Consider the following 26,940-nt stretch of genomic DNA (forward strand, 5'->3'; position numbering starts at 1 on the left):
CTGACGTGGGACTCGATCCCGGGGCTCCAGGATCACACCCTGGGCCAAAGGCAGGCGCTAAACCGCTGAGCCACCCAGGGATTCCCGGCCCGGGGCTTTAGAGAAAGAATCAGCAAGTGGCTATTCGGGCTCCAGCTTCCCTCAAGCTCAGGAAAGGGCTGGAAGCTAGCCTGAGGTCACAGTGCTCGTGGAGAAACCATCAGGAAGACGTAGTCTTCTCAACTCCATAAGCAGACGGTTGGGGTCTCAGGCTGACGTGCTGTCCACCAGCCCCTTCCTCCCCATCTCCGCGGAGTGCGGGGGGAGGAACGACCTGCATGGACCTGGGTCGGGAAAGCAAGCATTAAGTGCCCGGCTTGCGGTGTGGCCTCAAGGCTCAGCGGCCCTGCTCCCGTGGACGCAGCCTCTGACAGGTTCTAATCAGGAATATTCCCCCAGTGGCATCCTTTCAAACCAGCAAAGAAGCTCTTAGTCAAACAAACTCAGGTTTCTAATTACAAGTCCTGTTTTGATGTCCAGAAAGGCCCCAAAAGGCAAAAAACATACTCACCATAGTTTAAGTCATGTTTTTCAAATACCGGAACCCAAGCTCCAAAAACCCCAGTATCTAACAGGACTTATGTAACAAGAGCCAAGGTAACAGTAACCATGGAAAGTGGATCTTCCAAACACAAGTTCCTGGAAAAGTTCACTGCAATTAGCTTTACGTGGTATCTTCCTACAGAATTTGTAGGCAGGGACTGTTTTCAGAATCAACATGTGGCTGCAGCAGGGTGAGGACTGTTCTCTGGCGTGAGAAGGGGTAGACCCCAGTGTAGACAGTCCATGCATTTCTCCACCGCCCACCCTTCCTGTGGACAAGCCTCTGCCAAGTGTGCCGGGCTGCTCTCGGGATAAATGAGGGGAAAGACTTCCTTGTGCGTGTACACACACACACACACACACACACACACACAGCAGAGGGAGGGATGACTAGCGAGTCCGGCTAGGCGGGGTGGACAAGGCAGGCGTCCCTGGATCCCTGAGAAGTAGGATTTAAGATAAGGCCTCAGAACAGAACATGAGAGACTCCTAACTCTGGGAAACGAACCAGGGGTGGTGGAAGGGGAGGTGGGCGGGGGGTGGGGGTGACTGGGTGACGGGCACTGAGGGGGGCACTTGATGGGATGAGCACTGGGTGTTATTCTATATGTCGGCAAATTGAACACCAATAAAAAACAAAATTAAAAAAAAAAAAAGTAAGGCCTCAGAATCCTCGGAGCGGGCCAAGCCGTAAGGAGGATCTGGGCTGCCTGTTAGGAGATGAGCAGGTGAATCGTACAGGCAAGCGTTCTGGAAGCGCCGTCCACCATGATCACACGTGAACGAGGCTGGAGCCGTCTTTTATAAACCGAGCTGCTCCACCCCAGACGCTGTGTTCAAAGTTCAGCTTTTCCCGCTCTGGGGAGAAGCCTTCCCACCCCGCGAGAAGGGGAGGAGTGGGGAGAAAGGGGGGCACGCGGAGCCACCAAGCTTCTCTTCCAAAACTCAACCCCTCGCTGAGCGACAAAGAGGTGACAACCGAGCCATTCTGCCGTAAATTCCCCTCCGCGCTGAAGACGCGACAGTGACCAAATGGAAAGGCAAGCCCGAGCTCTGGCTAGAGATCCTGGACACTCGGGCCCATTCAAACCGCGATCTGGTGTGGAGACAAAGGCCGGGCCGCGAGCGAAGATGCTGCAGCCCCGGGAAGGGGGGAGGCGCGTCCCACCCGCCGGCAGAACCCGGGCCGCCCGGAGAGGACTCGGGAGAGGACTCGGGAGCTGCGGTGGAGGCTTCCAGAGAGGATCCGGGAAGGAATCTGCTGATTCAGTGCCCCCCCACCCCCCGCCGCGGTGCTCTGGGCCAGTCCTGGGCAGGATGTGGGGAGCACTGCAGGGGCCAGGGGAGGAGGCGGCTCGGGACTCTAGCAGCCCACTGTGAGGTCACTGCTGGCTCAAGGACAACCCCGAAGACGTGCCCCATTTGGGCCCAGTTGGGAGAACAGGAATTTGGGGCCAATCAGGTTCTATAATTAACACTGCAATTAGCGCTACACAGACAGGGATCACACTATAATTCAGCTCCTCGTTCAGGGCCAAGAAGACTCCAATTCTGGAGGCTCTCCCTCAAACTCACGGACCAGGGAGGTGATTTAGAGTTTAATTAGACTTCTAGGATCTGCCTTCAAACCTGCCGTAGAAGTCATACACACAGCAGACTCGTTCCTCCCACCGGCAGCTTTTACCACAAGGCCGACAAGGACGACGACACACCGTCCCCAGGTCAGACAGCTGCGCACTTAGCCACGACGTCTGGGGCGCAGAGTGTGCAGGGCGCTGGAGAGGACCATCGCCGAGGTTCTTCCCGCAGCCCTGCGCGTGCTCGGGTGTCAGAAGCCTTCAACAGATGCACCCGAGTTACACCAGGCACCCAGCGCTGGTTTTTCCACGTACCACATGGGTCACACACACACACAATATGTTTCCTTCCCTTTACTGGATATTGCTCTACTGAGTGGTTTCACTCTGGGTTTGCTGGAGGAGGAGCACTATGGATGAAACAGTTCAACCCAAGGCCTAGGGGCAGCCTGGCTTCATCTGACCATCGCCTCCCCACCCTTCCACCCCCACCCTCCACCAGACTCCGTCATTTTGGGGAATGAGGAGCAATGGATGAGGCAAGGGCAGTCACCTCAGAGACAGGAGAAACCTTGAGATCAAAGCTCAATCTCGTGGATTCTAAATTGAAGGCCCAAAAGGACACGTATCCCAAGAATCTCACAGTGAGTCACCGAGGCAGGAGCCTGTCTCGGATCCCCAGGCCAAGAGCCGTGGGTGCGCCCTACAGGCCGCAGAGTCACAGGGCCCTGATCCTCCATGACATCACTCTACTTCCAGGAAGTGGACGCAGAGGAGCTTATTACACAAGAAAACGCCTGCCTTCCACATCAACACATTGGCTGCTCCTAAAAACCAGAGTCTTCTGTGCTGCCCCATGCCCCAAAACCGCGGAGGCCTCAAGAGGGGCCGCCCTCCCGAACACACACACGTGTGGGGCCACAGCACTCAAGTCAGGGTTCAGTTCAAAGCTTCCTTTTGGGTTCACGTCTGCACTGAATCAAGATTAACACAACAGAAAGCTGTCCTTCCAAAGCACGAATTAAACCTCCTCTCCTGCAGAATGAGACACCCTCCCATTCGACCCACACTCGGTAAGCACCTTGCCCCCGCTCCGAGGGCGCCACACGTGGGATCTGACGCCAAGACACCGTGACTGGCGCCCTTTCCAGAAAGCCTCTGGATTCCAAGCCAAAACTGGAAAACTGTGCATTCTACTACGCCAGAAGCTAGATAGCCATCCTCTGATGGATGGGGAGATAGGCCGCACTAACAAGTAGAGAAGCGAGGCAAAGGGAACGGGACAGTTGCCTCTAAACGTTCTTTCAACTCTTCTGTTTGAAAATTTTCATCACAAGACGATAAGGAAAAGAAAGCCTCCTCGGGTTGTGGCTAAACTGCAAATTTCGTCTCTTAGTCACAAAACGCCTTGTTTCTGTGAATCCCAGGCCCTAGACTAGCGGCATATCCCCATGCAACAAGCAGACCCAGGAGGAGTGCCTGAGACCCCACACAGGTGGGTGAGGGCTCCGTCAACTCGGAGGAGCAGCTGCCTCTTCCCACACTCTGCTCCACACAAAACGCCCCAATATTCACACGAACAGGTGGAGGGCGGCCGGATCTCCCCAGACCAGTAAGACTGTACCACTCTATGATTCTTTTATCTCTAAGCAGGCAATCTGCAAAATGAAATACCTAAGTGCACAGCAACCCGCACCCCATCAGAAAGAAAAGGTGGAATCTAGAAGAACACAGGCTCTTATGTCTAACTCTGGAATTCCAAGCCACTTTCTGGAATGGAAAAGCTGTACTGCCATCACGTCCACCCTCCCTTGGCGTCCAGGCAGGGCCTCCGAGCCTCACAGAGAGAAGCACAAAACACACCTGCCCATGATTTTATCACCACTCAACATTCTCCTGGCCAGCTGGGAATTCAGGGAAAGAGTGTGGGGTTTGTGGGGCCTGAACCAGGAAAAATCCTATAGATTCAGACTGCGGACAAAAAGAGATTAAAAAAAAAATTTTATTCTCTAGTATGAGATGACCAGAAAGGCAAACACAGATCGAGAAACCTCAGTAAAACTGAATTTTTTTATATGAAAAAAAAAAAAAGGAAACTTTGTGTGAAGACAGTGTGATTTCTTTGGGGAAAGTGAGAGTTTCCCAAAACCTCCTGAATCGAGATGACAGGGCGACCTGTGAACAACACCCTCCCCCCATGTCATTAGTTTCCCACCTTCTGGGGCTCAAACAGGGCATCATCCAGGAGCCCCCGGGCCTCTTCATGGCACCCTCTCTACCTCCCTAGCCCACTATACACCTGGCCCAAAGCACACACCTGTCCTGTTTACACATGGCAAATGGCCCACTCACCTCTGTACTCCTAGCACCTGGCTCTGAAAGTCTATGGATTAAAGCCATTAGGTGAAAATTACACACACCTAACAGACTCAACCTAGACTTAGGTACAGATATGAATGTGAAAATATAAATTTAGACGTAGCTGGAGATGGATACATCAATCAAGCATCGTGGGCTATGCACTCCGCAATGCTCTGAAAAACGCACAGTTGGCCAGGAGACTACCTGGTCGGTCAGACAAGCAGGACCTCCGAGGCCACCACAGTCCAGGGTCTGTGAGCAACAGCTCAATCACCCAAGTCCCCCCGTGGCCTGATGCAGCTCCTGGACAGATGCACACCAGCCCCACTCCCGAGAGTGTGAAATGGGAGCCACACTCCTATTTAAAGTCTGCGGAGGAGGAAGGGGCCACAAGACATCCCAGATGCCTGTCTCTCAGCCTGTTCCACAGCCTGCAACTCCCCGATCTATGTAGGCAAACCAAGCCAAGGACAGGGCCCTCTTCCACAAATCCCAGGTAACGGCTGTGCATGGCCAAGCACCCCCTGCCCAAACCTCAGGACATCTATAGATGGAATCCCCTCAACCAGGCCCCACTCTGTGTCCCCAGGATCAAACCTCAGTCTCTCATTCCCCACCCCCCCCCATCCTGAGGCTCACAGACCAGGCCAGCACCTCCATGAGCACCCCCTTGGGGCCGGCGCTGTTCCCACCTTCCCCCATAACAGCCTGGGTGTCGTCCCCACCTCTGAGCCCTCCCTGACAGTCCCCACGACTGCACCAGCCCTTGCCACCTCTAGCCTACAGGGCCACAGTGGAGCATCACAGTGCTCCCCTCCCCAAGCAGAAATCCATCATCAATAGCTTCCCACTGTCCAATAAAAGTGCTCCGGACCTGCTCTCTGGGGCTTGCAAGGCGCTGCTCCATCCTCCTGGACTCCTCAATTCTCTGCAGACTGAGGATTCAGTCCAGATGTGTCAATCCCATTACCCTCCAGCCGGAAAGCCCTCCACTGCCTGCTTCCAAATTCGGTTAATCCCATTCCCTGCAAGGCAGCCCTCCCTCTCCCACATGGCCTTGCACTACCGTGGCCAGTTATCTCAGTTTGTACCCCTGTGTGGCCTCCTGAGCTAGATCTAAAGCGTGCCGGGAGAGGGGCTCAGGTCCCACATGTCTGTGTTCCCTCTCCCACCCTCGATTTTAAAACTGCTCTTTGCCCGTATTGTAGGTGCTCAACAAAATCCCGCCTCTTGATTCTCACACTAGCCGCTTCCCATGCTAGACGGGGAAGATAAACACCGCCCTCCCACCCCCAGCCCTCAAAATAAACATTTGCTTGGGTGAAGCCACTGGAGAAGCTCTCACGCGCACACACCCTTCCATCCTCAGGGGCTCCCAGGCCTGGCCTCAGTCAGTGCAGCCTTTGTGGAGGAGGATGGGCAGCTCCAGGACACAGCAGAAGGAACAAAGACAATAACCCCTTGGGAATAACAGAGTTGGCAACACTTAGCTTTTTTTTTTCTTTCCTGTCTTGCACATAATTGCTACAAACAACAGAAACGGAGCAGTGCTAGTATGTAACTGTAAGACCACAGAACAGCTTAGGCCCAGAGTAGAAAATGAGTTTTCCTTTCGAATGCCAACACAGATCCAAAGGTTAGCTAACACCCAGGGTGGGGGTGGTGAGATGGATTCTGGGCTGGGCAGGGCCCCTCCAGGAAGGGGACCCCAAGTGATTACTGATTTGCCGAGAGCCAGCGAGGACAGCCGGAAGGAGCCCATTCGGGCCTCAGGGGGACTGTGCCATCGAGTTTTAAAGAAAGTACTTCCCCGTGAGGACTTCACTCGCACAGCTCCCTTTACAGAGCCAGAACTATTCAACTGACGTCTAAGACAGTGCCGGAAATTTATTAGCCACTTAAATGTTTATGAACAAACAACGCAGAGAATTAAAATCAAAGGAGGAAGGCGGTACCTACTCCACCTGAGTGTCATGAACTGAACGTTGACCAGCGGGGAAAGGTCTCTCCAGATAGGGGCTCCCCCCGCCCCCGTAGACGGGTTGCACGGCTGGCTGTGTCCACACAGGTAACACAGCACTGCTCCCCACTCCCAGGCACCAAAGACGAGAGCCACAACGTGCGCAGCGGCGCTGCTGGTACCAGCCGAGAACAGGAAGCCACAGATGTGCCCTCCGATGGGAGAAACAACCCGTGGACCATCGGAACCCCAGACTTGGTTGCTGACCCTGACACCGGGGCAAGGCTCCTGTCTATGGGTCTGGCTCAGGTTTACCCGCCTGTCGTGCAGGTGCAGGCTGTGTTAGGAGGTGGAATCACGGCTCACAGCAGCACCCCAGATCCTCAAAAACCACCACAGAGGGTTGGCGGGCAGGCTTTCCGGAAAGCACCCTCCCTGGAAAATATGCCAGTTCTCCCCTCGCAAAAAAAAAAAAAGATGACTGGAAACACAAACAGCTGAACCTCACGGCCATCGGCTCCCGCCGAATCAATTCTGTCGTCATTACAGAAACCAGCAGGTAACCAGCTCACCTGCAATACCACACCTTGCTGGGGCCACCGACCGTCCTGGTGCAGGGAACACGCTGCTGGGCTTGTGCTTAAGATGTAAAAACTCCACCAGGAAACCAAGGTGGGCCTGGTTTTGTCCCAGGCATCGATAACAAACTACCTACCTTCTTCCGTTCCTCAATACTGTTGGAATGTCCCTGTCAACTGACACTCCTCGAACCTCAACTACATGGACTTCCTAAAGCCGCCGCTCCGCCTTGACGGCTACCGTCTGAGAACACGGGAACGGTGGCTTCGGGAAGGCTGTGTCCTGAGCTGGAAACCGACGTGGTGCTGTCTGCGAGAGCCTGTTGAATGTTGACATTTCTGAGACCAAACATAAATCGTTTGCGGACATGGCCGGTAATTATTTGAATTCTTCTCCCAGAACCATGAAAAGTGTTTCCCACCCTTAAAAAATAAAAAATAAAAAGCTGCCTCTAAACCACGATGCTAATGACAACCAGACGGCATGAGCAGCTTTAAAGAGGAGACAGTTGCTTGTGTAGAAACACTGTACAAATACTCCAACACTGAAGCCCAAAAAAAGACAATCCCCATCAAACAGCGGGAGAAGTGTGAAATTTGCAAATGAGCCCCTGGTTAAACAAAAACACCAATCTGTTCCCAGACAGCTCAGGGTGGCCACCTGTTCCGGGCTGGTGGCAAGTTCTGATTACCAGTGGAAGAAACAATATCTGAGGGATGACAGCCCCCTCTTGGGCCCGGGCCCCCACCCTCGAGCCTATATTTAGTCTGCTCTTTATGGAAAATGTTCCGACCTCGCACACAGACAAGCTATTTGGCTGGTTATTCAAAGGGTCCGTTAACAACCTCTTCTGGAGGGCGTGGTACTGCTCTCCTTCCCTCCCAACCCCCAGAGGCAACCAGGACACCCCCTTCCGGCCTTGGGCAGTTGTGAGCAGGAGCACAGGCAGGGCTGGGGGACTGGGCCCAAAGTGCCCTGCTCCCGGAGGGGTCGTCACTGCATCCTGGGAAAAGTCACCCCAACGCAGCCCTGCGTGCGGGCTTCCCACACCATAAAGCCAGAACCAAAAATCCCTCTCGGCCCCTCGGCAGCACACAACTCCCAGGAGAAGGGGGCCCGCCGCGGCACATACAAAGCCTTGCCCTCGTCCCCCGTACAGAAGTAACAGATGCTGCCGAGATTGCAGATTAACATCTGTAGAGCGCGTTCTGCTTCTCAGAGAAAGGTACTTAACAAAGGGAAGGAATTACGTAGCTAAGCACCAGATCAGAACCCCGAACCCTGGATTTTGAAAATAACTAAGCCTGATCCGCTTTGCCAAACTCAATCACTTAAGCAAAGGACTCAAAGGATCTGCAGTGTTGAGAGCGGGGGTGGGGGTGGGGGCGGGGGCGGGGGCCACGAAGGTGGAGAAACATGAGACAAGACCGATCAGTAGTTAAAACAAGCCAGAGCGAGACTCACCAACCATAAACACCTGCGGGGGACACAGGGAAAAAGAAGGCTGCAAACTGAGGGATTTCAGTCTTAACCAAATAAAAAAAGTGTGGTTTGGACAAACACACACACACACACACACACACACCCCAGAGGTGGTAGTAAGAGGGCCACAGGTTTTGTTGTGAAGGTTCCTGCAGCTGCTCGAGCCGCTTCTCCCTTCTGACTCACTTCCTCAGCTCCCTGTCAGCCCTCCCGGGCTGCTAATAACACACAGCTCTCCTCCTTCCCTGAAATGCGCTTTTAGCTCCACACCAGCGATAACAAAACACATCATCTGACAAATTATCATATCAAGTGAATATCCAAGAACCCCATCGAAATACACGGGAGACTCCACTAAGTATCAACAATCTCCAAAGGACTGGCAGGCAAGTCCACAGAGCAGCAGACTGAGACTGAAAGGAAATGAGGCATCAGCTGGTCCTAAGTCCCCCCCCACCCCCTTGATAAGGTCCCCTCCCCCCCCAATCTGACCGCTTCCCTCACAGGGCGCTCAGCCTCAGGCAGGTAGAGTGAACACAGACGTGAACCCATTGGGACCTGGATTGAAATCCTTCCTCCACTAAGTTTAATCTGCGTGGCCCGAAGCAACTCCCCGGCCACTGGCCGTCACCTGCAACCTGCATGAAAGAGACTGCACGAGAAGATGCCCCTCCCGCCCGAGCTCCTCCACCCACAGCGACACTTCTCAAAGTGCGGTCCCCGGACCCGCAGCACTGGCAGGCGCTGGAAACTCGTTGGAAAAGCACATTCTTGGGCCCCACTCCAGACCTAGAGAGCTAGAATATTCGGGGGCGGGGGGGACAGCAGTCTGCCTTCCCGAGCCCTCCATATAATGTGACTGCACTTTCCACTTTGAGAACCAGAGGTCTCCATGGTACACTGAAGATACATTATGGGCCACCTATGTCTGAAATTCACTTACACCCGCCACAAAGAAATACCCACCTTTTGCAGATAGCCTGGCCGAAAAAGGTGCTAGATTCAGCAAACAGATCCTTCCCTTCCCCTAGCCACACTAAAAAAAAATCTCATTTCCACCCCCAAGCATCACATGGTGTTTAGTTTCCACCCAAGCTAAAACCCATCAGATCCAAAAGGTGCCCAGCCCTAACATCCGTACTCTTGTGACAAGTCTCAAAATGCCCTCAACTTCTGCCAGAGGATAAACACTATTTATATTACTAACGAGGAGCAAAAAGCCTCAAAGCCTAGGGAAAAGGTTAGCCCCTCTGGCAAGTGAACGAGTCAACAAACAATTCCTGGGCATCCTCCAAGGGCCACACAGGACACACTGAATCTCTGAGGACAGAAAAAATGAACAGGACTTTATTTCTGCCCTCAAAAAGCTCCCAGTCTTTCAGGCTAGAGATGAGCCAAAGGACACAGAGCAGGGGGGCCATCAGTCTGCCTGGGAAAGGTGGGGGAAGATGCTGCCCTCAGCCAGGCCAGAAGGAACACCTGGATTGCAGAGGAGTTGGATCCTGGGAAGGCATGGAATTTACCCTGGAAGCAACCAACAGCCACCTGAGAATTATTTTTAAGGAAGAAAGTGCAATATTTTATATCAATAACTAAAAGGCCCCATACCTGTACCCTTTGATTAAATCTGCAATATTATGAATTCAGTTGATACTGGCCAAGAAAAATTATGCTCGTCTGTGGCAGGAAGAAGGTATTTATTCCCCACACGTGTATACATGCAACAACCAAATTAAATCATTTTCTATATGAAAACCAACTCTTACACGTTCCGCCACAGTCAGCAGCTTCACAGAGAACGTAACAGTCCCGGTTACCTGCAGCATTCCCAAACCCTTCTCATCTTGGGGAAAGGAAACCCATGCTTGGGATGGTGGCACATACGGCCTGGGGAAACCACGAACAACCAGGAGCTCCACTCTGTCTCGTAAGGAGCTACCGAGCCGGCACCAAGGTCAGACCAATCCAGGTCCACTCTCTTGGGCAAGTGTCCTACACTTTCAGGACCTCAGAGGTGGCATCTGTTATGGGATCATCACAGGATGAACTGACATGATGCATGCAGGGACAACAGATGCTTCACAATGCGGCTGGGTCATAGGATTAAGTGGCCCCTTTCCCCACCTACCCAGGTCCCCCACTTCGGGGGCTCAGTCCTGGAACACCCCCGCCCTGTCAAAGTGCCCTCACCAGAGGTGCCAGGCTAAGCTGTCCCACTAAGGACTGGGCTCTTGTGTCTCCCCAGAGGAAGCCACACAAAGCACCTGTGGGGCCAGTAAGGTGCCTGGTTCCCCTAATCTGCCACCTGGTGAGGGTGGAGGCAAGAAAGCCGGCTGGGGGGGCCCAACCACTGCCCCAGTGAATGAGCCTGCTGCATTATTAGTCCCAACACAGTTCTGTGGCTGACGAGCTGAATTACAACGTGCAGTTGCTAATAAAGGCATTATCCCTAAAAGAAGAACAAGCTTTATTTAACAAGAAAGGCAGCTGACTCATTTACCTCAGCCCCATCAACCCCAGACAGATTTTTTTAAAGGAGAACCAAAGTGGGGAAACCCAGACAACCTGTCCACAATGGAGGCAGCAGGTCCCAGACTCTCGTTTCCGGGTATGGAGAACACCCGTGCTGCAGAGCTACATTTCAGAGCCTGCCGCACGCCTGTGGGACACCCCAGGACTCTGATCAGGTAAATCTGAGAACAACCAGCAATGCTTCCTTGAAATTCAGAGATTTAGGAGAAAAAAAAAATCTCTCAATGTCTGAAATAAAAATTTGAAAAAAGTATTTTTTGACAAGGTATTAAAAAAAATCATATTTCCCATGCCCGCAAACAGGGTCCAGAGACATAATCTTATTTGGGAATCTTGGTGAGCTCTTTCAAATAAGATGTGCACAATTCAGCCCATCACTAAGAGATTTTCCAATTCAGACCCATTTAGAATCACTTTGAAATGAGCTTTGAGGGGCACCTGGTGGCTCAGTGGTTGAGTGTCAAGCCTTTGGCTCAGGTCATGATCCTGGTGTCCTGGGATGCATCCTGCATCGAGCTCCCCATGGGGAACCTGCTTCCATAACATGCTTCTCCCTCTGCCTGTGTCTCTGCCTCTCTCTGTATGTCTCTAATGAATAAATTTTTAAAAACCTTAAAAAAAAAAAAAACGAACTCTGAAAGGATGTGACAAGGCCTTCCCTTTGACAAGGCCACGCCTCACCCCAAGAATAAAAATTCTTGAAAACACCAAAAAAAGGAAAATTCTAAATAAATTATGGCACAGCCAAGTGCTGGTTATTAGGCCAACGCAAGAAATCTTATCTCCAAAAATTTTTGTGACATTGAAAAGTGCTCACAACATGCTAATCAAGAAGCTTTGTAACATATAAATCCAACTTGGGATATGTACCCACAGAGGTGGGGAGAGCCTAGCTGGATAGCCTCTGAAATGCAGACTGTTTTCTGTTTGGTGGGACAACTGATCTTTAAACTATCTGCTAGGACGTGCATACGCCTTCCTGATTGGAAACGGTTCTATTTTAAAATCCAGAAAGACATATTTTGCTCCTGCTGTGTCATCCTGACCTGCAAGGTGCTCAGCGGGGCAGATCTGTGTATGTCTGAGTTACTATGACGCTCCGGGCCCATGCTCACGTACAGCTCTGAGTTCCTTCCAACAATGTCTGCAGTCTCTGTACCCCACAGCCACTCTCTTGGTTTCCATCTGAGTGAATAACCCACACCCCGCACAATTACACAAAAATTGTTTCTGCGCAGTGTTCTTTTCATAGCAAAAATGTCATCCTGCCACAATTGAGCAATCCTCTCAATTTCCAAAACACCAACAATATAGACCTAAATCACACCCGTATATTGAAATTGGCACAGAATGACATAACATTTCATTATCACAAATGAACTTACTCTTTCATTAGAAGGGCCAGCGTAAGGTGGTTTGGGAGGCCACAGACGTGGGCTCTCTATTCAAATGATCCTTTGGTTCAGACCAGACTTTGAATGACCTCAGTCAAATGTTCAGGAGGTCATTATCCCTCCCTGAACTGCCATCCTTTACAACATGAAGATAATGAAGCTGCCCCACATTCTCACAGGGCTGGTACAGCCACACAATGAGATGATGAATGCAAGAGTATTTCTGCTAAAGTTCTACACAAATGAAAGGTGGTACCACTGCTGATAGTAACGCAAAGAACAGAAACATACTTGAATGGTGCTTAAGCTTCATTACCAGCCAAACACAACACAGACGTTCCTTTCTCTAACATAAAAATAACAGCATCATCAAAGCCCCAAACAAGATTCGTTCACTGATTGAGCCTTATTAAAAATGACAAGGATTCCAGCCAAGAAAGGGCTTATCTTGTCACATGGTAAAGGTAGACATCAAGCTACCAAAAACCATCATCTAGGAACCACATAATTTTTTTTTAAGACAGAAAGAAAAGAAAAACATAACCACATCCTCTTGCTAGAAAGTCAGATTGCTTTGCTCGAAGTGCTCGAGACCCCAGAGCTTGGCTTCAGGAATGAAAAATGGTAACGAGGCACCATGAATCACACTCAGCTAGAGGTCTCAGCACAGCCACTAGGCGCTCTCGGCCAGGTGCATTCAATACTTGCCACTAGCTTTCAAAGTGTTTCATCAGACTTCTGATGAGAGCCACAAAGAGACAAGGAAAACAAGAACAGTGCCCCTTTCACTTTTCACTTTTTCACTTTTTCACTTTTTCACAACAGAGCCAGTGCTCAGGCACTTGGAGGGACCTTTGTGCAAAATCACCTGGCCATCAGCAGACGCATGCAGATCCCATGGCCTCCCGCAAGTCTTGCTGGAGGTACACGGAGACTCTACCTCTTAGGGAATCCGGAAGTATCTTAAATTGCCAACAAGGTGGCCCTGTGCTCTGACAGCCAGGTCCCTCACAGGCTCCAGCACTGCTCAGATCCTCCCAGGGAATTAACAAGTCCCCTATGGATCCAGGTGGCCAATCAGCAGCCCGGCCAGGACGTTGTTCAAGTCCACGGGGCTGCCAAATGCCAAGGGGATCGGCAGTATAACATCCACCTTCCCCCATCTAAGTGGCCAAGTGTCAAACCAAGACACTTTGGGGTTAGTAATTCAGACTGCGTGGTGCCAAAGCAAAGCCTTCCTGTGGCCGATGCCCTCACAGATGGAGGGGAGCTGGGCCAGTGCCTGCAGCCAGGCTTTTGGACAAACTCCTGCCAAGCCTTGGAACATTCTCAATGTTCCTCAACAGCGGCCCCAGTGGCCTTTGCTAGGACAGTCTGTATCATGGCCCACCCTGCAGGCCTGGTACCATCTCTGGCCAACAGAGAGGAAAAACTGCTGACTGAGTGTGTGCCGGGGGTAGAACTCCACACGGCATGCTGACATCCCGCCTGGTCCCCCAGGTGGGTCTTGGCAGGGGACGGGGGCAGGCCAAAGGGATGGAGCAACGAGACAATCCAGAAGCTCACCAGCCGAGAAATCCCAAGAGAACACAGGCCCGTGGGAGGCAGAAGTCGGCTACACATCTCCTGCAAGGGTCGCAGCCTAACCTGACAAGCTGGGCCCGGGAAAGTGAGCTGGTGAGGCTGAGCCACCACTCCCCTGCCCCGGTCCCCTGTCCCCTGTCCTCCTGGTGGGTGGGAGGGTGCGGGCTCTGCTTCTCACCCAGCGCCAAGACTTTTGATAGAAAACACTCTACGGAGACCAGGCTTTGCACACAGGCAGGTGGACATTCACCTGGACACGACACTCGCTGCGGCCCGGGGTTGCTGTCTGCAGCGGGCTCGATACAGGGCAGGGCCCCACACGCAGGGGATGGTCCTGCCCGGCCTGAACACGCCGGCCTGAGCCCCCAGCCCAGCAGCGGCGGCGGCAACGTGTAGCCAGATGCTCGCCGGGGCCTGGTAACTGTCACGGGTCCGGTGGCACCAACGTCCCCCCCAAGGCACCCACCCAGCCCAGCTGCCACCGGGGTCACCAGGGCGGCCCAGGGCGCAGCAGCATCCAGCCACCTCCACGCAGCGCACACCGCGCTCTGCCCATGATGGAACCAAGGCTGCGGGTCCACCTTGGAGCTGCCGTGGCCGGGCCTTGCAGGACGCGGAGCACCCGCAAAGCTCCTCCGCGGGGCAGCCGCGTGCCACGGCCCGGCGCGTGTGTACACACGAGCGCACACACACTCACGCGCACACACACGCGCGCACACACTCGGGCGCGCGCGCGCTCCCCCGCGCTTTCCAGCAGCCCCGCGGCGGCCCGGGCCTCACCTTCGATGGCGATGACGTGCTCCCGGATCTGGTTCTGCAGCACCGGCTCCTCCACGCGCTCCAGCAGCTCGTAGATGGAGTAGATGTTGGGGTGCACCGACTCGAAGCGCTGGATCTCGGCCCGGATGGCAGCCGAGTTGGCCAGCTGCTGCTGGTAGTTCATGGTGCAGGCGCCGCGCCCGGAGCCGCGCGCCCCCCCCGCCGCCGCCCCGCGCCCCGCCGAGCCCGGGGCGCCGCAGCCCCCGGGGAGCCGGGCCCGCCCGCGGCGGGCGCGGGAGGCGCGAGAAGAAAGGAGCGGAGCGGCCGGAGCAGGCGCGGGGCCCCGCGCGCTCAGTTCATGGCCGGGACGCGCGGCCGGAGAGCGAGCGGGCCCCGGCGCCCCGGGTCAGCGGGCCCCCATGGAGCGCGCCGCGGCGGGCGCGCCGGCCCCGGAGGAGGCTCGCTCGGGCGCCCGCCCGCGCCGCGGCCGCGTCCCCCGCTAGGCGCTGCCCCGCCGAGCAGCCATTAACGCCCGAGCGCCGGGGCCGAGGGCCGCTCCGGGCGGCGGCCGCGCCGTGGTCCGCGCGCTGCGTGTGCGCCCCCGGAGCCCGCGGCCCCCCGCGCCGCCCGCCGCCCGCACCGAGCCGGGACCGAGCCCAGGCGCCGCGCAAGCCGCGGAGCCCGCCCCGAGCGCCGGCCGGCCCCCTCCCCGGCACGCAGCGCCCCGGCCACGTCGGCCCCGCCTCCGCCCGCGCCCCGCCCGCCCGCGCGCGCGCCCGCCCTCCGCCGCCCTCCGCCCTCCGCCCTGCGGCCGCCGCGGCGTCCTCCGCGGCGCTTCCCAGCGCGCCGGCTCCCGGGGAGCCGCGCCAGGCCCCGCCCCGCGCCCGCCTCTGCGCTCCCTGGGACTTGTAGTCCGCGCCGCGCCGCGCCCCAGCCCGCGGGGGCCCCCTGGAGCAGGGCGCGCGCCGGCCCGGGCGCCCCGCAGCCCCCGCAGCCCCCGCAGCCCCCGCGCGCCCCGGCCCCGGTGCCACGCTCCGCGGCACGCACCGCGCCGCCGTCCCCCCGCAACCTTTTTTCTTTTATTTCCTTGCTTAACTTTACGCCTCTTTGGAGAGGGGCACGAGCGCTTCCTCTTGCATGAAATTCAGCTCAGCTCAGGTCTTTTTTTTTTTTTTCCCCCTTTTGTAAGATTTTATTTATTTATTTATTCATCAGAGACACAGGCAGGGGGAGAAGCAGGCTCCATGCAGGGAGCCCGATGCGGGACTCGATCCCGGGCCTCCAGCATCGCGCCCTGGGCTGGAGGCACGTGCCCGACCGCCGAGCCACGCGGGCTGCTGGTGAAATTGCTAAGCGAAGGCGAAAAGCCTCCTCAGCGGTGGGGGCGTGGAGGTGGCGCTCCACGAGTGAAGTTTGCACCGGGTTGGGGGAGGGGGTGCGAGGGGGTTGTTAAAAGACCACGGAGGCTTCCCAGGCACCCTTGCCCTTTAGGTGGAAAAGGTTGAGGTTTGGGTTCTACGGATCCTTGCCTGTCCCCCACGCACCACGCACCCCCACACACACCCACCCACCGCAACCCCTGCAGGACCTCGCGGAGCTGCTCCGCACTGCAGCAGCGGCCTCAGGGCTCAGCGCGCACAGGGCTCTCCCCGCAGACTTGAAGCAAAGGGATTGGCGCAGACGTGCGGAGCCCCGGGGCCAATCGGCGGCCCCATAGGGCCTGCTTAGTGCGCGCCGGCCCGAGTCCCAGCCCCCACGCATCCGAGAGGGCTTTGGAAACAGAACTCAGCCGCCCAGGCATGCCTGAGCAAAGCCAGCCGAGCCTTCCCCAGGTTCACCTGCAGCCTGCGTAGGGCACCCTGATAGCCAGCCTCTCTCTGGTGACCCTCTCTGGCCTCACAGATCCCCCGACCATCCTCGGCCTTCTGAGCCTTTGCTCATGCCCCCCTCCCCATCCCCAGTCCCAGCAGGGTTCCTGACACACTTAGAGCTCCTTGCTCCATCTGTGATATGCCTCTGGCTTTACACTTATTGTAACTATAATAACTGAGATGCCGGCATGTGGCCTCATTTTACTTAACCTATCAGCAGGCATTGGTCACCCCCTCTCCTGGAAACCCCTTCTTCTCCTGGCTGCTGGGATAACGTGCTCATATAAGGCTTTCCTACTACCTTCCTGGTTGCTCAGTCCCTTTTGTGATTCCTGCTTACTTCCCTAACGTCTTAAATACAGAAGGCGGGGGTGGAGGGATGGTGTTCATCCTTGGGCCTCTTCCCTTCTCTGTTCTCTGTGCAGTGACCTCTGTCCTTAGGCTTTGAATATCAGATGCAGGTTAATGAACCTCAGATTCATATCTCTTGCCCAGACCCCTCCCCTGAATAACGAATTCATATCCAACTGCCTCGACATCTCCTGGATGCCCCCTGGCAATTTAAATCCAAATTCTCAAGCTGAACTTTGGCTCTCCCCTCCCCATGGCCCCCCCTGAAATCATCTCCATCCCAGTTTGGGGCGACTTCTGGCCTCTCTCTGCTCAGGCTAACAATTTGGTGCCGTCCCGATGCTTCTCATCTCATACCCAAATAGTGGCAGGTCCACCTCCAAAAGATCCAGAATCTCACTTCTCACCACCACTGTGCTGCCACTGCTGAGTCTCTATCATCTTGCCTCTGGGCTCTTGCTAGGTGATTGACCTAGCCACTGATCTCCGTGCCCCTTCCCTTGTACCCTTACAGTCGATTCTCTATAAGGCAGCTTTGGTGAATCTTTATAAAACCTAAGTCAGGCCATGTAATGCCTCTGCTCAAAACCCTCCCATGACTCCCATCCCACTCAGAGTAAAATCTAGCTCCTTACTCTGGACTCTGAAGCCATATAGGCACCGGTGCCCATCAAGAGCTGTCCAGGGTCTGAGCGTTCCCCGTACTTGTAAGCTAACAAGCTAGCCTGCCTCAAGTTCATGGATGCTACCAGAAGACATGAGACTCTTGGGTCGGAAACAAAGGACTTTTTATCATCCACAGCAATAGCAGTAGGTAGAGCATCAGCATTTTCATGCACCAGGTCACCTAGCCCCCATTCCCACGGGGCAATGAGGTCCGGAGGCACACATCACATAGTGGGTTGCCCTGTAGGAGAGGAACCCTGAGCTTAGAGCACCCCAATCTTTTTTATGGGAAGTAAGCATGTCTGCCCTTAACTGTGAACAAGAAACACTATCTCTATCTCCCAAGGCTGTTTGCCCTAGAGAGGGTCTTAAAGAGATGGTTCAGAGCGGGGCCCTTGTGTGGCTCAGTCAGTTAAGCATCCGACTGTTGATTTCAGCTCAGGTCATGATCTCAGGGTTGTGAGTTCGAGCCCTGCTTGGGCTCTGCACCGAGTGTAGAGCCTGCTTAAGATTCTCTCTCTCCTTCTCCCTCTGCTCCTCCCCCATCCATGCTGGTGGGTGCACATGCTCTCTCACTCTCTCAAATAAAATAAAATGGCATCCCTCCTCCCCAATCCCTCTTCCTCAATACCTCATGTCTCACTTCCTTGTTGTGGCAAGAAAAAGGTGCCCATATCCTAACCCCCGGGACCTGTAAATACGTTCCCTTACATGACAAAGGGCTTTGCGGATGTAATGAACTCAAAGATATTCAGACGAGGACATCTTTCTGGAACATCTGTGTGGATCCAGTGTAATCACAAGGGTGATTCTCCCTTCACGAGAGAGAGGCAAGTGGGTCCACGTCAGAGAAGGGGATGGGAAGACAGATGCAGGAGTCAGAGCGAGAGAGAGAAGTTGGAAGTTGCTATGCACTGCTGGCTTTGAGGATGGAAGAAAAGGCCATGAGCCTAGGAACATAGGTGGCCTCTAGAAGCTAGAAAGGCCAAGAACATGGGTCTTCTTCTAGGGGTTCCAGAAGGAACACAGCCATATTGACCTGCTTCTGACTTGTAACCTCCAGAACTATAAGGTAATAAATTTATGTTTACACCACTAAGTTCATGCTAATTTATTCCGGCAGCAATAGGAAAATAATACACTTGCTTTATTTTGGTCTTAGCACTTCTCTTTGAGACAATACATAGTTTACTTGTTTATCTTAGGTATAGCCTGTGTCCCCCACTAGAATGTAAGCTCCACAGAGACTGGGATTTTTGTCTCTTTTGTCCCTAATTCCATCCACAGCACCCATAAGAAGTGCTTGACACAGTAGATGCCCAAGAAGTGCCTGTCAGGCGAATGGCTTCCCACCTAAATTGTAACTTCCATGAAGATGAGACCATCTTTCTTCTGCACTGTGCTTGGTCATTATGGGGGCAATAAATATTCGATGAATTAATGAATGAACAAACATCTCTCAAACGGGAAGACTTTTGCCATGCCATGCACATAGCTAGGTAATCAATAAATGTTAGCTGCACTGAAATAAAAGTTAGTTTTTCTAGCAACATGAGACCCAGTGGCATTCACCGGAAGATTATTTTAGATTCATCTTAAATGAATACAGCCAAGAATCCTGGCCATTTTTGACATGCGAGTCCTTCCAAGGATTTCAGTTTATGAGTCACTATGACAGCAAGCTGGCCCTCAAAGTATTGAATTTCTCCTGTGACCAGAAGTATCAAGGAAAGATCTAAGGGTCATCCCATTCATTCATTCATTCTCTCATGTAGTCATTCAACAAATCTTTTTTTTTGTTTGTTTACCTACTACATCCTGGGCAGGGTGCTACATTCAAGGAATACAAAGATGAGAGAGATGATACCTGCCTTTCATGAGCTTACATTCCAGGGGACTATCTGTAGAAGTCCCCTGCTTTTAGTGTTCAACATCTGAATCCACGTCAGAGGTCATGGACAGAGAGTGAGGGTAGCCACAGATGAAGGCATGAAGGCATGAAGACCACCCCCTTCCACACACACGTGGACACAGGGTTCACGCACAAAGACATTCGGTGGCTGAGTTAGAGTCGGGTGAATAATTCTGGTAATTATTTACTGGTTTGATTAAAAGTGTGAATTAAGGATAATTCTTCTAGTGTCTAGCCATAGACATACGTGTTCCCCTCAGTATGGCAGTGTGAATTGTGTGGTCTGCAGGAATAATTTTACAGCCATAACCTTAAACCTCAAAATGCTCCCCATCCCCTAGACCTACAAAACTGCCTTTATACATAGCTACATTCCACCTAAAATTATCTCTAAGAAGTTGTTTTCAGAAAATTCATGAAGCAGGGGCACCTGATTGGCTCAGTCGGTTAAGCATCCCACTCTTGGTTTCAGCCCAGGTCATGATCTCAGAGGCCTGGGATTGAGCCCCCATCATGGGCTCCCCACTCAGCAGGGAGGAGTCTGTTTCTCCCTCTCCCTGGGCCCCTCCCCCTGCTCATGTGCTCTCTTGCTCTCTCTCTCAAATGAGTCTTAAAAAATATTAATGAAGCATTACGTGCCTTTGGATTTTGTGTGTGCTTTATCCATTTGCCTCTGCTTGAATTGATTTCATTAGATTACATTTGTGGTTGAAGCGTTCTGGGATTTTTGTTTGATATGTGAGAGGTCAGTTCATCTCATGGGGTCATCTGCAGAGGGCCATAGGTAGTTTTGGAGAATTGGTGTCTCCTAAAGGCTCTGGGTTCCTGGTGGAGATGGGGAAGAATCATATAGGGGTAGGAGAGAAGAGCAGGACCAAGGGGAGGGGAAACTCAGAAAGAGAAAACATTAAATTTCCTGACCTTGCATTTGCCTATGGGTAGATGTTCCCCTCTGGGGAAATGACTCTATGATGGAGACCAGAACGTACCCACAGTGTTTGCAGTTTTGGACCCTTGGCAGATCTTGGCTGGGCTCTCCACGTCCGCTCACCTTTACTCCATGTAGCTCTCATTCTCCACCTGGCACCATGCACTGGACCAGGCAGGTATGTCTCTTAGGGATGGTGGAAGTTCAAGAGAACTACCCCTGGTGGGCAAGCATTATTTCAAGGCATCTGCACTCCACACCTGCTGACATCCTTGCGGTCAAAGGGAGTCACAAAACCGAGCCCAGAGTAAAGGGAAGAAAGTGCTCACAGAAGGATGGCCCTGGGACATTGTTGGTCAAGTGCGGATAAATAATCCTGCTGCTGGGAGGTGGCACAGAGCTGGTTCCTAGCCTGGTCTACCATGCCATCCTTGGCCATGCAACCGAGCTGTCCTGCTGGGATACCGTTCGTCGTTCAGTCTTTGGCCCCAGGAAGAAAGCAGTGATATGTCACAGGTGGTCATGAACATCAAATGAGATGCATGTCAGACGCTTTCTCAACAGAGTGAGGTTATCTTTAAGCCTTGGTTTCCTTATCTGTAAAAGAGAGATTATACCACCTCAAACACAACTCTCCCAAGTTCACATGGCTATTATAGGTGACCGAATCTGGATCTGTTTTACTCCGCTTCTCTAAGGGAAGCACAGAGGGACAGCATCCCCCCCTTCTCTGTGTGCAAGTTCCCAACCATCGAAGGCAGAAAAAGCAGTGAAGCGGGGGGTCATATAAAGCAAGACCACTTCTGCTCGTCTTTTCTCCTGCTTCAGCCTTCTTACTGCTCCTCCCACTTGCCGTTGGCCACCGTGTTGGGAGGAAGCCTAAGCCACACGGAGAGGCCACCTGTGAATAAAAGATCCTTCGGGTGGTTCCAGCTCCCCAGCTTCAAGTCTTCCTGCTGAGGCCCCAGATACAGTACAGTGAGAAAACCCATCCCCTCTGTGCCTTGTCTGAATCTCTGACTCATAGAAGCCCAGAAAGATGATGAATGATTATTGCTGTTTCAAGCCGCTAAATTCTGGAATACTTTGTCCTGTAGTAATAGATACTGATAGAGAGCCAATCCCTGAACCCTGTGAAAATGTCTGAGCATCGTGGCAGACATGTGAGAGTACAGGTGTAAGACATTTTTGTTTCTTGGTTCATCATTCATGGGGCCTTTGCCCTGAACAAGGGACCTGTTGAGGGAGAGCCTAGTTCCCCATTGTCTCTGCCTATCAGCTCCAGGCAGCCCTTCTCTGATGGCCATGACTCATTGTCTGAAGCAGCATTATTAGTTTTCCATTGCTCCACAGACTTAGTCCTGTAGGTCAGAAGCCTGCCTTGGGTCTCATCAGACTATAAAATCAAGATGGTGGTGGCTGCACTCATTTCCGTAGGATCCATGCAGGATCGTTTCCTTGCCTTTCCAGCCTCTCCGGGCTGCCTGCACTCCCTGGCTTGTGGCCCCTTCCTCCATCTGTTTTGCAGCCAGCAATGTTGAGCTGCGTTTTTCTCCCATTACATCTCTCTGACCCCCTTTCTTTGCTGCTTTCTCTTGCATTTTGGAGAACGCAAGAGAACACTTGTGATTCTATTAATTCCACTTGGATAATCCAGGAGAATTTCTCCATTTCAAGGTCATTTTATGCACTTATTCTAAGTTAGCGTTCAGTGACCTTAAGTAAAACCACGCCATCCAATCTGCAGAACTTTTCTGTCTTGTGAAATAGGAATAACATATCCATTAAAGAACAATTCCCACTCCCCCTCCCCCCGCTCCTGGCGACCACCCTGCTACTTTCTGCCTGTATGAATTTGACTCCTCTAAGTGAGATCATGCAGTATTTGCCTTTCCATGTCTAGCTTATTTCGTGGAGCGTGATGTCCTCCAATGTCCACCCATGTGGCCCCATGTGGCCGAATTTGTTTCCTTTTTAAGGCTAAGTAGCATTCCATTTTATATGCACACATACATATAATGGCTGTTTATATCACATTTCTTTATCCATTCATCCCCCAGCAGACACTTGGGTTGCTTCCATCCTTTGACTGTTGTGAATAATGACGCCATGAACATGGGTGTGCAAACATCCCCTGGAGACCTTGCCTTCGTTGTCTTTGGGTGTATTTATCCAGAAGTGGGATTGCTGGACAAGCCAAGTCCTTGTAACAACATGTCAAAGCAAAACTCAAGTCTGCTTCCAGGGGGTCGCAGCTCCTAAGATTTGTGCCAGGGAAAAGTAATTGGCAGGCAGCAGTCTGAGTGTCACGGAATCAAGCTGTGCAAAGGGACCTCAGAGTCCCTTTTCTGCACGGATAAGAAAGGCCCCGTGCGTGAAGTCACTTCCCCAATGTTCACTGCTTGTTAGAAGCAGAACCAGGAGCAGCATGGAGCCTGTGGAAGCCACCAGGTCCCAGCCCCATACAGGGGTGGGAATGAACAGGGCTACAGACACAGCAGGTTTGTGGCGTCGGGTAGCTCAGAGCAGAGGGGGGTCCTGGCCCCAGGGCAGAAATCCACTGCCCCTTCCCGATGGCCATACAGCCACCCAACAACTGTTGCCCTGGCGGGTTTCCACCGGCCCAGCTGCTGTCACCTCTTTGCTTTTCCCAAATGAAGGTAAACGGCAAAGATGTTTTATTCTCCTAGCAACCCCCTCAAGCCATCTTCCACGTGCCACAGAAACACTGGTCTGTGTTCATGTCAGCACCTGGGGGTGTGAAAATGCATCTACCATTTGCACACTGACTTCAGATTTGCAGCATCTTTTAAAGTGGGGGTTTATGGAGACACGTGCTCACACAATTGTGCAAATCGTCTCTATGTATCGAGTGCAGAATGCATGATAATTCTGAGTGTATGAATTTTTCTCTCATAAAAAGGGAGATTAATTTGCTTATACACATTCTGTGCACAGATTAAATAGCTGGTTTTATACACATGGCTTTGGCTGATGAACAAATGAGACATTGAGAAATCAGATGCAAATGAGTAGTTTACAGACACTTTTGAAATTATATAATCGTCTCCCAGATCATGTGAAAACCAAGTAATGATTTAGAATGGATCTACTGAGGCAGCTAAAAGGACGGTTTCTGTGATGTTTACCAACTGTATCTCTCTCATCACACTTGTCATGTATTTTTGAAAGCATCTTCATGTTCTTCATTTGAAGATTCCCTGCTACCATATCAGGGGGTTTTGTTAACTTTAGGATTTCATATATTGGGTAATCCGTTCCTCCCGGCGTACCCTCTGAATGTATGCAAAACATCAACCAAAAAGGATTGCTTTTCTGTTCTTCGATTTTCACTGGGTTTCCAAATATAGGTTCAGTTTAAATATTTATCAAATTGCCACTGAGTACTTGGCACCTTTGGATGTTATCTCATTTAACCTTCTCAGACCTTGGGTCTGACCTGCTGGGTCAGGGGGTGGTGACGTGCCCACAGCGATGCGGAAGCGACACACTCAGAATTAAAGACTGATTTTCTATTTTCTGAGTGTGAGCACATGTGCCTTCCTTTCTAACCACAGCATCTCTCCTGATTTTAAAAACACAGCAGAATTATCATCAGCGTGATCACAGAGACATTTTGTGCTGTGTGGAAGACGTGCCCACTACAAAACCTATCTGGAGCGAGATGGGTACGGTTATTGCGCAGCTTCCAAGAGCATTTTCTTGCCCCACCCTTGCTCTCTCATCTCACCAGGCACAGCTTGGGACTGTGAGCTGCTGCCTGGCTAAGCTCTGTGACCCACCCAGCTCAGCACACCAGCTGTAAGAATCCCTTCTTGCTATCCACCCACTGTCACGCCCCCCGCCCCCCCAGAGTGTGAGATGAGGCTCTGGCATGTGCCCGGCTTGGATCCAGGGCACACCTGGTGTGCAGCCCGCCAGGCAACTTTCCATATATCTCCCAAGATGGTAAGACTGCCTTTGGAAAAGAACAGCAACCACTTGTTTGGACTCCCCTCCTCCTTTTCCTAGACCCAACAGTTGTCAAACTATGTTCCTTGGAACCCCCAAAGAAGTCCACTGGCGGGGTGGGGGATGGTCTGAGTGCACTGAATTATCCCAGCTCCCCTTGTGCCCAATCCAGGTTCCTTGTACATAAAACTTCCCCTTTATCTTAATATGTGAGATTCCCCCACTAGACTCACTTTAGGGGAAAACTTAAGAAGCAAGAAGCCCCAGCACAGGGCATCAAAATGCTTCCTAAGTAGTTAAATATTTTCTAGACCTGTGACACTTCTTCATTATCATCTGTGGGCGTTATCCGCTTGGAGCATTTTTGCTCTGCTCCTCGTGGAAGGAGTAAAGAGATGGCGTGGGCAGAGGGGGAATTAGCGAAGAACCCTTCCCTTTGCTTTTCCTTTTGACACCACCCTCAGATTCTACTTTCCTTCCCCATTCCCTCCACTGACACCAGAGGGGGTGCTGACGGAGCACTAAGTTGTGGTTCTGCAAACTGCATCCTGAGGACAAGATCCCAACTACAGCCTGTTTCCATACGGCCTATAAGGTAAGAATCGTTTTTACATTGTAATGGTTTTTAAAAAGTCAAAGAAGCCTATTTCATCACATGCACAAGGTATATAAATTTAAGTTTCAGTATCTGGATAAAGTTTTATGAGAACGCATCCGCATCGAGTCATTTGCATGCTATCTATGGCTGCGTTCACACTGCAGGGTTACGTAGCTACGACGGAGACCATAAGGCCCACCAAGCCTAAACTAATTCCTGTTGGGCCCTCTGCAGAAAGGGTTGGTTGACCCCTACATCACTGTTGGAAGGTTCTACCTGCTTTTAGAGGGGTCTCCAGAAGATGTCACCTTAACAGCAAATCTCTAATGGTAACAGCACAGGAAATCACAGGACCAGTCTGGAATGGAAGTCAGGGGGTCAATAATCTGCACTCCCTTGGAGTTTTAGCTTCCCTGTGGGGGAACCTATGGATACATAAGGAAGGGGTAGCAAGGTAAGTACAGAACTTTCATCCTGATGCCATGGGGCTGAGCACACAGGAATTGTACAAATATGCTAACAGTATAGACCAAATTTTGGCAGCTTATTTCTAAATTTCACTAGTTATGTCGTACCAACGAGGCCTTTGAAGTAGTTGTATAACCAAGAACATCATGCAAAGCTGGACAGAGCTTGATGGGTGGACTTGGCATCCATCCATCCAATATTTAATGTATGTAGATGCAAAGCTGGGCTTTCCAGGGGAGTAGAGAAAGAGGTGCCATGGGGATATCATGAGCCAGCCCTAGTCTCCATTCTCCATGGCTATTCAGTTCCACCCCAAACCTGCATCACTTATCCAGCAAAAAATTCAGCTCTGGAAGGCCCTGGAAATCACCCTCTGTAGAAAGCAGCGTGGCAACTATCTTTGGGTTTCTCACTGCAGTCCAGTCGGACTCCTTCAGGAGCAGACCTGGAGATGAGGATTTGAGTGCAAGGAGGTGATCTGAGAGGTGATCCCAGGAAGCCCCACAAGGGGTGCTGGCAAGTGAGATGGGGAATGGGAGAAAGCCAGTGTAGGGTGTGCCCCTAAGAAGGATGCTGCTATAGGCATCAGGGGGTCAGGTCCCCAGGGTGCTCTAGGAAACTGTGCTGGGGTCACCGAAAAGGATGAGGAAGCTGGGATATCTGCTCATCAATCCACTGAATGGTGGATTGGCTATTTTCTGAAGCCTCAGTTCCCTGACATTTCTTTCTTTCTTTCTTTTTTTCTTTCTTTCTTTCTTTCTTTCTTTCTTTCTTTCTTTCTTTCTTTCTTTCTTTCTTTAGATTTTACTATTTATTCATGAGAGACAAAGAGAGAGATAGAGACAGAGACATAGGCAGAGGGTGACGCAGGTTCTTCACAGGGAGCCTAAAGCAGGATTTGATCCCAACATCCCCTGGATCATGACCTGAGCCAAAGGCAGACCCCCAACCACTGAGCCACCCAGGCATCCCAGTTACCTGGCATTTCAAATTTAGCACACTCCTGTGATCACAGAAATCCTTCGGGTTCCCACAGGGAAACTCCATCTATGTGTTTAGGCCGTGAGCCTAGGGCGTTGGGAAAGGCACCAGCCATGTTCTCTACACCCTTCTCCACGCACTGGGCAAGAATCCTGGGAAGAGCACGTTCTCCAGCTCGGTTCATTTGCAGGGGTGTTTTGGGTCCCTTTCAGTCTGCTGCTCTAGGAGGCCACCCAGCTGTCCCACCTCCATCCATCTCTGGGGCTCCAGGAAGGGGAAGACAGCCTCACAGTCAGGGAGAAGGTGCTGGGGCACAGTAAGCAATAGTGATCCTGCCTCAGCCGGGGGTCAGAGGTCTGGGGTGTCCCAAGCAGTGCCACCAA

At 52.3% G+C, this 26,940-nt stretch overlaps 1 protein-coding gene across 4 annotated transcripts in view; it reads right to left on the reverse strand.

The window, feature by feature from the left end:
* AGAP1 (ArfGAP with GTPase domain, ankyrin repeat and PH domain 1) overlaps positions 1–15,455 on the reverse strand; it is a 530,214-nt gene extending 514,759 nt beyond the window's left edge. For 2 of the 4 annotated variants that reach the window (XM_041766497.1, XM_041766496.1), the window contains exon 1: positions 14,832–15,455. In XM_041766497.1, the coding sequence (XP_041622431.1) occupies positions 14,832–14,994 (163 nt within the window). In that variant the 5' untranslated portion in view covers positions 14,995–15,455. The remainder of the gene's footprint in view (positions 1–14,831) is intronic. The other 2 variants (XM_041766499.1, XM_041766498.1) reach the window with 1 other exon arrangement.
* Positions 15,456–26,940: the final 11,485 nt, after the last annotated feature.

Source organism: Vulpes lagopus, chromosome 8 (genome assembly GCF_018345385.1).
Source record: "Vulpes lagopus strain Blue_001 chromosome 8, ASM1834538v1, whole genome shotgun sequence".
Lineage (NCBI taxonomy): Eukaryota > Metazoa > Chordata > Mammalia > Carnivora > Canidae > Vulpes > Vulpes lagopus.